Genomic DNA, 12,215 nt, shown 5'->3' with positions numbered 1-12,215 from the left:
AGTTTTACTGTCAAAATTTCTGCAAAATTACATTTTATTTTTCCACCTCAATGTTAGATGTCGATTGTTTCACATTTGTTCTGTAGAATACAAAGTGATATTCTTTAAGTGGTAAAATGAGAGAAATTTGAGCTTGCAATCAAAGAGCTTCAAATATTTTTCAAATGCATACTTGAATCGTCATTTAAGTATTTATTATTTCCAGCCAGTTTGAAAAGAAACTGTTTCCAGTTTCAAAACAACCATCTTAGAATTGGAAAGTAACACAAGAACTAATACTGGAATCCCCAACATACAGTCACCATGCAAATAACAGAGAGACTTACAGCCATTACAATTAATTAAGATGTCCAATATTTCAAATGCAGTAATAACATAATTAAAATGTAAATGGATATCAGAGTCAGGTTTTTCAGAACAGTAAAATAATAAGAAAACCATTAGCAAACTTCATATTCAGCCCGCTGGGGTGAAGATGGGGACACAAAATAAATGAGGTCAGATGGGGTAAAACATTGCAAACAAACGGCCCAAGTGCTAAATGTTTTATGATTTCTCACATTGAATAAATTTGGAAGTGATTAAACAAGTACTTGGAAGCTAAAGAATTCCTTGTAAGACCATATCCAAAACTACCTGAGGCATGGCTGATTTCTTGATAAAAAAACTCAAACGAACTGAGTACTCCTATTATACTAGCTCAACTATTTTGAATACATCTATTTAAAAGATATGACGAGTGTGACACGGGTTAGATATGTGTCTTGAGATTTGTGTCTCTCAATGTCCTACATAGATCTATTTAAGATATCTGTGCTAGCATATATTGGATTATCCACCAGTATTGAAGGTATCTATACTACTATATATTGTCCTATACTACACCCTCCTGTCACCAAAACCAACAGTGCCCTAACATAAAAACTAATCAAATACAACAATTCCAACAAAACATGTCAGCTTCATAGAAGCCTTTGCCTGCATAGCAAGGTAATTGTCGATATGACACTGAATTCCCACAAAATGTAAGAAAGTCACAAACAATGCAATAGTTGACATTCTGCCAGACTCACGTGTACTTCAAATAATTCCCAAGAAAATTCATCTTTCCTAACTTCAAAGTTTACACAACTAAAACTAAACACGAGCAAACTTCATAAATATCTTAAATATAGTCAGAAAAAGAAATAGAAAAAGGCATGAATTGTCTCCATATGATGCCTTGTAATCAAGTCCTGACTGAATCAACTTCCTATGTAAGGAAGGAAAAAGGTGAAAATGCAAAAATAACAATGTACGTATAGCTCTCCTAATAGAGTGTGTGAAAGTAACATCCTCTTCACTGCATTTTTTCATTGGCAAATGATGCTATTGTACTTTGCTAGATTCACTCTTGTCTTTGGATTTACCAATAAGCTTTGAAGTTCTGAAAACTGCATCATCCTTGATAAAACTCCACCAAATGTATGTCAAGGGAACAGTGGTAGCATGCCATGCAGCATGAGCATCAACATATCCCCGTAACGGGGGGAAATCATAAATCTCAAGAAGCATAGCCAATCCTCCCACAATGACTACTGTCAAAACCTTGTACCGTGCACGGTGGGAAGAAACACATGCCCAGACTGCCCATATCAGAAGTTGTAGCACCCCCATTATGACACAGACTTTCATGTTCAAACCTACAAAATAGAAAATAGAAAGAAAATGAGCAGTAATTTATTAACAAAATTGTAAAAAGAAACATGAGGTGATAAAGAAAATACAACGGTGTATAGTGAGACATTCATGTTAACAACAGCATTAGAACCCACTGATAAGATCTCACAACATAGATTCTAATTTCAGCTAATCAAATCTAATCTTTTCTCCCCATAGACTTTCAGAAAGTTCTTCACTCCACTCATAAAACTCTTCCACTTGCAGGAATAGATGTGCACCCAGATAAACATTCACGTATATTTGCGGCTTCACAAGTGAGAACCATTATATATATCTGGCTGAGGATTATAGAGCAAAACATTTCATCATTCCTTTCACAGTTGATAGCAATGTGTATGGTTGTCGTGAATGGGTAATTTTGGTGTTGCCACCACAATATTGTGCGAGGAGATGAGAGTTTTGTTTACAGCAGCTGTTTCTTCACTGGGATATTGAAATGTTATAGGAGCCATTCTTGGTAACAAGTAGTTGATGAAGGATTTAAACTGCATGTACTTCACTTCTCATATGGAAGGCAGGATACAAGAGGAATTGGTATTCATAGAACATACATAGTCTGCAATTATTTTACAAAGTGAGTTAAACTCTGACTCTGTCAGAGTAATCCAGGGTGATCTTACCAGTTGCGGAGGTAGCACGTACAAAACATGACACACATATTTCTGGACTACAGGCATCATGTGAGATTAGCTACTCATTCAATAACTGAAGATTTCTTTTGACAGCTGGGCTTGAGTTCTATCTGCTTGGTGGTGATCCAAAAGTGCTTGCTAAGTATATGGTTGAAGGTAAAGGGATTTTCCATCTGAACCCTCGGAAATTGCTCTACAGGGGAAGCAATTAAAGGCTGTAACATACTCCTCTTTACCAGCATGCACAGAGCCTTGCCCCAGTTCTTAAGTCTCATGCTTAAGCAATTCTTGCAAACCCTCCAGTCCACAGGCATGTACATGTTACAGAGCTACTTAAAGTTCTGACAAATGCAGTCAATCCAGTATCAGACAAATACATTGGCATTCTGTAGATGGTCTTCCAAATAGGTATTGAATTTCTTTATCACTTGAAACGAACAACATACAAATCTACTCAACAGAGTAGCTGTTCGCCATCTTCATGGAGAGAAGAAGTTACAGCATCATATGAAATTTGCAGATTGAACACACAGTAGTCTTCAGCCATTCAAAAACAAAGAGTGCAGACTTGGCTTGGTTCTTTGTCACTTTGGAGGTTCCAAAACAGAAAAAAAGCTCCAGACAACGTAAAGAAATTTCCAGAATCACTGTGTTGAGCCATAATGTAGGACGGAGCAGCAGTGCCAGGTTGCGAAGGCAAGACACATTGGATTTTCAAACAAGTTCTGGTCTTTTTTTCCAATTTGAGTAATAGTTGACTGTGTAATTAACAAAGTTGGATTAAAGATCTTCTTGTGTATGATGACAACACATGGCAGGTTGATTCAACAGATCATGCACATGGGATGCTTTGGGTTCTAACTTCTTGGTATTAGTATGATTGATGCACTGCTGTTGGGGGGGACTGATGAGTGGCTTCATAGTTTCGGACATGTTTGTATTAAAGTAGCACAACAACTTGGTGGAGCAGCTATCTTGAGGTTAGTATGGGATCCAGGCATTTTGGTCACAGCAGGTAGATACAGATTGCTTGAGGGAAAGCAATCTTAGGGAAGGGAGGACTTTAATGTCTTCTTTTTCTAGACCATTATTTCTTGATGCCTCATTAGCCTTTTCACCATGGCCTTGTGGGCTGACCTAGGCACTCTCAATTTTAGGCTAATCGGAGTGATTTAACAAGGTTTCCAGTATACTTACCATTTATAGTAAGTTATCAAGATTATGTATTGTTGGCATTTTAGTATTGAACTTGGAGCTACTCACACAGACCTTTCCAACGATAGCTATAACACATGTTCCAAGTTCAGTTGGTCATTTGTTTTAATGCCAAAAGATTCGATAGTTATTTAATAAAGTGACTGTTAAATTACAGCACATATTAACTCACTTTATTAAAATGGTCTTTTGATTCTCCTAAGTTTAAAAGGACACTTTAAATATAAAAAATGAAAGATGAAGCAACAAGCAAGGGAAACTGAAGAGTCCCCTCATTGGGTACTAAAAGAAGGAGATTTGATTCTTTTCAACATGCTTGGATTATGCTTGGAATTCTGATTTCTCTAGGAGAAACTTGGAAGCTTTGAGCTTTCGATTTGGAAACCCAAGAGTGCAAACTCTTAGGCTTTCGCAGTGGATTGGGGGGGAATCCAGTTCATCCTTTGTGGTGGATCCATGATGGAGTTCACAATTGTTCTGCAGGTTCTTTCTAGTTTTCTAATCTGGCCATTACTTATGCATTTAAGATTGAGTTATCTAATTGTGCCGCTTAAGATTTAATGCAATAATATTTACTGAGGTTATTATATCTAGGAATTACCTGATAATTTTGCTGGTTAATCTTAAGGTTATGGCATGAATTGAACTGCTTATACTTCTGAAGATTATTTGACAGAAATTTGGGGCAATATCCGGTTGGGGATATTACAGATCATGTATCCAACCAGTTTCTGGATTTTTTTTCAAAATTCAGGTGCAAGTCTCTAAATATTAGCAGTTTTCACTTTTGGTCCATAACATATTTTTTACCAAAAAACTTCTTTTTGAAAATGCAAGACAACATAATTAAAAATGCCAAGAAAATGAGTATGAAAGATCAGACTTAATGAAAAAAGAGGTATGGTAGATCTAAAATGCAGGAAGTGAATTCACCATAATCAAGCTCATAAAAGTTAAGGTATAAGATGTGCGTGGTGACAAAAGCTATCAATGGAGCAGCCACCATAACTCTAGCAGCCTCATCCTTCACATCAAAGGTTCGAAGAATTGCAACAATAAGTGAAAATCCCAATAGTGCTACAGCTGATGAGTAGTCAAGTTTTTCTGTAAACTCCACATCCCTGGTTCAAATGAAATATACGTACATCAAGGTTATATCTTCAGCAAAACAGTTCAAATATACAATACCAGCAAAGCTTGCAGAATATCTTTCAAGGAATGTTTGTAGTACAGACAAAAAAACTAGACTTAGTGATTTATCTGCATTAACAGTGATTTCAACAAACAAAATAACATTTTGATTTACCTGCTGTGGAAAACAGCACTCCAAAACCATGCATTCATAGATAAAATGCCATATATATTCCACAGTCCTGTAAACTCGTAGTATGTGCTTCTGTTATGAGGCCTTAAAGGTAGTTTATAATATACGAGGATCACAAATGAAAGCCATCCATGAAACTGCATTGCAAGATTAAGAGCAGAAAATGCCACTGACACAGGTTCCTGCACAGATTAAAGTCATTTGCACACCAGTACAATCAATTCACTTTTGTTTATAAATGTATTAGTTAGTTCATATGATAAAACATGAGTCAGAATATAAGTACCCCACCCCAGAAACCAATTCGTGCAGAGATAAAAAATACAGTCAATAATTATTAATATATAAACGTCACAAAAAAAACATCCATGAAATGGAATTGCAAGATTAAGAGCAGTAAATGCCACTGACACAGGGTCCTGCACAGATTAAAGTTAATTGTACACAACTAAAATCAATTCACTTATGATTATAAATATATAAGTTAGTTCACATGATAACTCGTTTGAGTCAGATATTCTGACGAATAATCCCACCACAGAAACCAATTTATACAGACATAAAATACAGTCTATATCCGATCAGTTAATGGAGAGAACAAATGTGTATCTTCTCATAGAATACAGCATTCTATCTATACGTTTCATTTCATATATCTTCATCACTATAATCACGTGTACATTTCAGAGGCCAATGAACTCATGCTGGCCTCTCTTGAGACTCCAAAGGTGGTTTCTACTATACAAGGATCAAGTATGAAAATCATAAATAGAACTGAATTGCGAGATTAAAAGAAGAAATTGTCAACATCACAAGTTGTTGCACAGAAAAATAAGTTTGCACCCAACTAGATTTAGCTTATTTATTTAGAATAACCCAGAGGAATCACATTTTGCCGAAAAATCCCCTTAGAAAGCAAAATTTATCCACAAATGAGTCATATTCCATATTCGATCAGCTAATAGTGAAAATTCATGCATAACTTTCCTGAGAGAACATTGTTCTATCTACAAGTCTCAAATCACATCTTTGCATTACACATACCTGAAAGCCAAATACTCGCTTGAAAGGCCATTTTCCATGATATTTTACAGGTTTCTGTCCAAGAATCTCCCTTTCTGATTCCCTTTTAACCATACAATGGTAGCGACAGTCAATTCTACAGTCCCATTCTTTCCAACGCAAGTAAAGGGGTTCTTGCATAAACCAGGCACCTTCTACTGATGCACCATTCACAGGAAGCTTGCATGATGAAAAGCAAATATCTTCAACACATCCATGTTTTTCACAGTTCTCAACACATGTCCTGCAGTTGTCCAACAAAGATTGCAATAAAGAAATGGTAAAAGAATGTTAACGTTAAAAATTCAAGAGGAGAGCATAGGTAAAAATTGAAGACAGGAAGTTTTAACCCTGTGCAGCATAGGCCAAGATATACTATTTAAACGTTTATTGGGAGCCAACAGTACTTCATTATCCTTTATTTCCAATGTTTTTGGCTCTACCTCCCAAACCACTCTTCAAGGATTTAGATTCTAGAACAAGGGATGGCAATGTAGTTTGCTTTTATTTTGGTGTTGAAATAGTGTAAATTGGGGTCTTAGCTTAGAAATGTAAACTAAGAACTTAGGCAATCATTATTTACACTTCGTTTCATTGAGAAAGGATAATCGGTAAGATTCAACTTCCCTCCTGAAAGGAGAGCTGGTTGCTATATGTAATTATTCTCCTTTTGTGTTTTGTTTGATTGATTAAATGTAAGAACTAGGTAGAGTGCTCAGAAATTGACTAGAACCAGCTTAAACAGAAAGTTACAAGACACTAATGCAAATTCTGAGACCATATTCAGAGAAGGGATGTAGCAAGGAACCTATATCTGAAATTTGGGTATGAAAATGCCACTCTTGGGAGTAAGGTGCCCTTGATCAGAGGTAACTTCATCAGCTGAGAACTCTGGATTCCAGATCAGGATGCTTTGTAGAAAATCCTCTCAAAATTTTAGGGAAAAAGCGTTGATCATGTTAACGATTTCAATAGCTGCAAGAGAAATTGTTCTTACTTGTTACCATTTTTCTCCTTATCGTTGTCACTGCTGAATCCTATGTTGACATGGCACCATAAATGATATGACTTGGCTAAGTGATTTCATCATCGGTTGGCATCGTGAGGTGGCTCATGATTATGGATGTTGTGTTTTCGTCCAGATATCAACAGTTATTGCATTAATGGATTCCAGTTATGTTGGTAACAGAAGTCCCTTAATCTTCGACCATGTAACCTTTCAGTTCTTGGATTCTCTATTCTTTATGAGCTTCACTGAAGAATGTGTGGTGTGATATTTTGGCATATGAAGGTGCAGCTTCAGTTTTGTCGTCTTGACGTATTGTTCTTAGAGGTTCGTGGGTGTCTGCATTTCTGAAAGATATCTTCTGTTGTTAAATATGTGATCTGAGTAAGATCAATATATTTATATTTTGTAAGTCTTTCAAGTCATAAAAGTATCAGTGAGATACTTATGTTTCTTTTATGTGATCTGATATTGAGTGAGATGTCTGAGGATATGGAAGTTAGCAATCTATGCGGTATGTATCTGTATCAGACATTCCTGTTATATCTGATTCAGACATTGGTTTTAACTTTTATACTCTGTGTATACATTTTGTGTGTTAAAGCTTCTTGTATTGGGAATCGGTGAAGTTCATTAGGTTTTTTTGGAATCAAAATAAGCTTGTCAACCTTTGTAATTACTTTGAGCATTCAACAAAATGATCTACTTTTTGGGCGTGGCTGGGTTTTTTCCCCTCGAGTGGGAGGGGTTTCCAAGGGTAAATCTGTGTCTGGTTTTTTTGTGCTTTGATTTTAAAGGTTCTAATTATTGTATTTATGATATTCTGGTTTCAAAACTTAAGAAGTTATCAAAGTGGGTCTAAGGAAACAATCTGAACCAGAATAGAACAATTGGATTCTAAACGAATCGTGATGTCTAATGGGAGTCGAATATGTTGTTCAAATGAGGGGTTCATTTGAGAACTTGTAGCTGAAGAGTGTTGGAGGGTAGAATCTTTGATGAAGCTTCTTACCTAGACAGGGAGGATGCAGTCATGTTCGTCTATGCTTGCATGTTTGGCATTCGTGTCTATGAGGATAGCAGATGTACTGGTGTTCAAATTTTTCATTCTCTGTCTGCACTATAACTGTGTGATGGTGGAAGGTCTATTGGTGACTTGTGAGGAAATTTACGCAATTAAGAGATAAGTGTTTGAACATTGATCATGAATTTTAATTTCATGTAGTTAAGTCATGCTATAATATAGAGAAAAGTGAATCATGTGTGCTTTTAGCATTGATTGTATATTTATCTTCACGAAAATTTTGATTCTAAGAGCAATTCCTAATCTCTCTAAAAATGCTTTCGGGACTGACCAAGAAGCAACGAGATTACATGCAAACTCATGCAGGCTATAAAAATGAACATGAGAATGCTTCTTGCAGCCATAGGACTGAATTGGTAGAGCATAACTTCATTTGGGAGAAAGAACCTATTCAGATTGTCTTTGCAATTATACTCTTGAAAAAGTAAGAAATGACATTTAGAGGAAGACTATTCTACTGCAAAAATCAAACTCAGAGGAAGCTTGAGTGACAAATGTAGAATGGTGTGTCCTTTGTAGAGGATCAACAAACTTGTGTAGCAATGCCACTGCAAAAGCTCATTGTTGAACAAACATTGGAGCTAATTTCTTGCTATTATGACAATCAAAGCTATGTGAATGTTGCCCCTGCTGAGAGGAAGTCTCAAGATTCAGATGATATTTTATGTCCTTTAATGAGTTATTCTCTGAGAGGGAGAAGTTCGAGGTGCAATCCTTTGTTAATGAGTTCTCTACGAGGGAGAAGTTCAAGGTGTGCTCCCTTGTTAATGAGTTCTTCTCTGTGAGGAGAAGTTTAAGGTGCAATCCCTTGTTAATGAATTCTTCTCTGTGAGGGAGAAGTTTGAGGTGCAATCCCTTGTTAATGCATTCTTCTTTGAAAAAGAAGTTTGAGGGGAAAGCCTTTGTTCCACCCTTTGTGAGTAGCTATGGAGGATCCATCCTCTAGGAATAGCCATGGTGGACGTCATGAGAGAGAATCCATGACGACTTGTTCTATTCTTTCACCCTCTAAGAATAGCTGTGGTGAATATCATGCTGAGATGACAATATTATGTTGAGAAAATATGTGATGAGATTTTCACTCTTTACAATTTTTGGTTGCTGCTCCATTGTGTTTGTCAGGTTGAGAGCACCATGACATATGAGTGATCTTTCTATTGCTAAGAGGGAGTGTTAATGAGTTCAATAGCTGCGAGAGAAATCATTCTTACTTGTTACTGTTTTTCTCCTTATCGTTGTCATTGCTGAATCATATGGTGACATAGCACCCTAAATAATATGGAACAACACGTGCTTACTAAAGGCAGGTATGTTTTGATGCGCTACCTTATAAAAACAAATTTCAACAGCTGAATGATGAAAAAAACTGGGTTATGAAGGACCTTCTAGGTGTCTGTTATGTGGACAAAATGAAGATATGATGGACATTTTATGGAACTGCCCTTATGCAAAATAGTGTTGGTCTGAAATTTGTAACGAACTAAACTGGTCTTCTGCTCACTCTGAAAACCTAGTCAACTTTCTTCAATTATGACCCACACATCTAACACATAATATGTATAAAGATATTTCGTCAATTTCTCCCTCAAAATAATTCCTTGAGTTAGCCTTGAGGCTTTCCCAATTAATTGTAATAGGACCTCTTTAAGATAATCAATTATTTTAAATTACACAACACTGTCGGCTCACAATCTTTACAACTTCTCACACGTGCAACCTCTAACCTTGTGCACTCGCTGATGTCATTATCAAGCTGTCTGCTGTCACTGTTCAACTTCGCATATTGAGATTCTATCTCTGTTAGGAGATACAATCCAAACATCAAAAATTGCTTCTCATGTACTCTATCTATGTATTGTCCTCTGTGATTTAGGAATAACTCATTCACGTCTACGACTTTCTATATGCGCTCTTGTCCACTTCATTGGGACACCATGTAGAAAACTTCCACAACTGTGCTTGACCTAATCATCAATTTATAGTCTGTACGACCTCATTCTTTGTCTGCTACTCTGTCAGTCTTTACAGAAACAATACTATGTTGACATCAATGACAAACACAATCATGAATGCAACATTAACAATCTCCCAAATGCTCTAGCAATGCTTACAATACTCCCCCAAAGGAATTACACCAGCATTCACGCTAACAATCTCCCCTTTAGGAATTGATGGCAACATAGATGAAAAACATCTAAGTTCCAAGAATACCAAACCAAACTCTGTTACCACTGTTGTTGTTCTCTTCTTTTTAAATCCTATGCATCAATCAAATCTGAAATCAACTGGAACACTACTCTATCTGTGCTTTCTCATTCTTAGGATCCATATCAGTTGTTCACACTCTGACTCTCAGGAACAACTCTCATTCTTCCATGGATGGTCATCAATTTTCACACTTCTCACTTATAGCAACAACTTCTTTATCAGTGTTTTCTCAATCTTACATGGATGGAAATCAATTGTTCACAACTTCTCCCCCATTCAATGTTTCTCCCCATCAATAATACTTCTCCATACATAGGAGATATCTTTTATGCAATCTCTCCTACATTCATAGGAGATGTTTTTCATGTATACTTCTCCCCCATTGACATCAATGACAAAAGCTTCATTATGTCGATCACCTGCTCCAAGTCTTCAACCAGCTCAAGTGTCAAAAGACACTATTCTATACCAACTACCAAGAGTCCTTGATGACTCTACTCATCACAGATTCTCCCCCATACAGGAAGCATTAGTATTCAGTCCAATCAAACAATAGTGTTTGTACCATTGGACTGATGCAATCTCTGCATCATCTACTCAGAAGTAGGCAAGGGCATAACCCGAAGCATACCTCGCAAGTACTCAAATGTATCTTTAGGCAAGGGCTTCATAAAGATATCTGCAATCTGCTTTTTTGTACTTACATACTCTAATCTGATCTCTTTCTCTGCAACTTTTTCTCTCAAAACATGATACTTAATTGATAAATGCTAAGTCTTAGAATGCCATACAGGATTCATAGACATGTTCATTGTACTTGTGTTATCACAATGTATGATAACATATTCTGAATATTCTATTCCAATGTCCTTTAGCATCTACTTCATCCACATGATCTGACTGCAATTGTTTGCTGCTGCCACATACTTTGCTTCTATTGTACTCTGTGAAATACAATCTTGTTTCTTGCTCAACCAAGAAAAAAATCTTCCTCCAAGGAAAAATGCTCCACCACTAGTGTTTTTTCTGTCATCCGCATCAGTATAAGCACACAAAGTGAAATCACTTGATCTATCATACCATAGTCCAAAATCAGGTGTACCCTTTAGATATCTAAATATCCTCTTTAATGTTGCATAATGCAATTCGTTAGGATCTGCTTGAAATCTTGCTACTATCCCAACTACATTTGCTATATCTGGTCTGGTGCGCGTCAAATATTGCAAACCTCCAATCATAGATCTATACTTCTTTTGCTCAACTGTAGGTGTCTCATCTTTACTAGATAACTTGTGACCAGTTATCATAGGTGTACCAACAGGCTTACAATTTTTCAAGCCAAATCTTTTCAACAAATCTTTTAAATACTTAGCTTGTGATTTGAAAATACCATCTTTGTTTTGCACAATCTTTAAACCCAAAAAAAACTTCATCTTACCAATCATGCTCATCTCAAACTCATTCTTCATTTCATCAGCAAACTTATCACTTGCTTCATCATTACCTCCAAAAATTATGTCATCAACAAATATTACAATGATCAATAATCCATTCTCAATTTCTTTCAAATACAAATTACTATCTGTCGTACCATAAGCAAATCCCAATTTTGTCAAATATTTGTCCAATCTTGCATACTAGGTTCTAGGTGCTTCCTTTAGATCTTAAGTGCTTTCTTTAATCTGCAAACCATGTCCTTTTCTTCTGTCAAAAGAAATCCTTCAAGCTACTCAATGTAAACTTCTTCAAGTTCTCCATTCAAAAATACTAATTTTACATCCATCTAATACACTTTAAACTCATATTTGCCACATAAGCCATGAACATTATTACTGCTTCCATTCTGGTAATAGGTGCAAATGTTTCTTTATAATCTATACCTTCTTGTTGTGAATATCCTTTGCATACCAATCTAGCTTTATTCCTCATAACTTCACCTTGTTCATTCATCTTATTTCTGAA

At 36.2% G+C, this 12,215-nt stretch overlaps 1 protein-coding gene across 3 annotated transcripts in view; it reads right to left on the bottom strand.

The window, feature by feature from the left end:
• Positions 1 to 1,076: 1,076 nt before the first annotated feature.
• LOC149555525 (Per1-like family protein) overlaps positions 1,077 to 12,215 on the bottom strand; it is a 53,182-nt gene continuing 42,043 nt past the window's right edge. For all 3 annotated transcript variants that reach the window (XM_089829597.1, XM_089829596.1, XM_089829595.1), the window contains 4 exons: positions 5,938 to 6,199; positions 4,876 to 5,075; positions 4,503 to 4,690; positions 1,077 to 1,682 (listed from right to left, as the gene is read on the bottom strand). In XM_089829597.1, coding sequence (XP_089685723.1) covers positions 1,369 to 1,682; positions 4,503 to 4,690; positions 4,876 to 5,075; positions 5,938 to 6,199 — 964 coding nt within the window. In that variant the 3' untranslated portion in view covers positions 1,077 to 1,368. The remainder of the gene's footprint in view (positions 1,683 to 4,502; positions 4,691 to 4,875; positions 5,076 to 5,937; positions 6,200 to 12,215) is intronic.

The sequence above is a fragment of the Cupressus sempervirens genome, chromosome 5 (genome assembly GCF_028749045.1).
Source record: "Cupressus sempervirens isolate cs-2001-9-10 chromosome 5, ASM2874904v1, whole genome shotgun sequence".
Taxonomy (NCBI): Eukaryota; Viridiplantae; Streptophyta; class Pinopsida; order Cupressales; family Cupressaceae; genus Cupressus; species Cupressus sempervirens.
The sequence above is the reverse complement of the archived record's forward strand: the minus strand, read 5'-3'. Positions and strand labels throughout refer to the sequence as shown.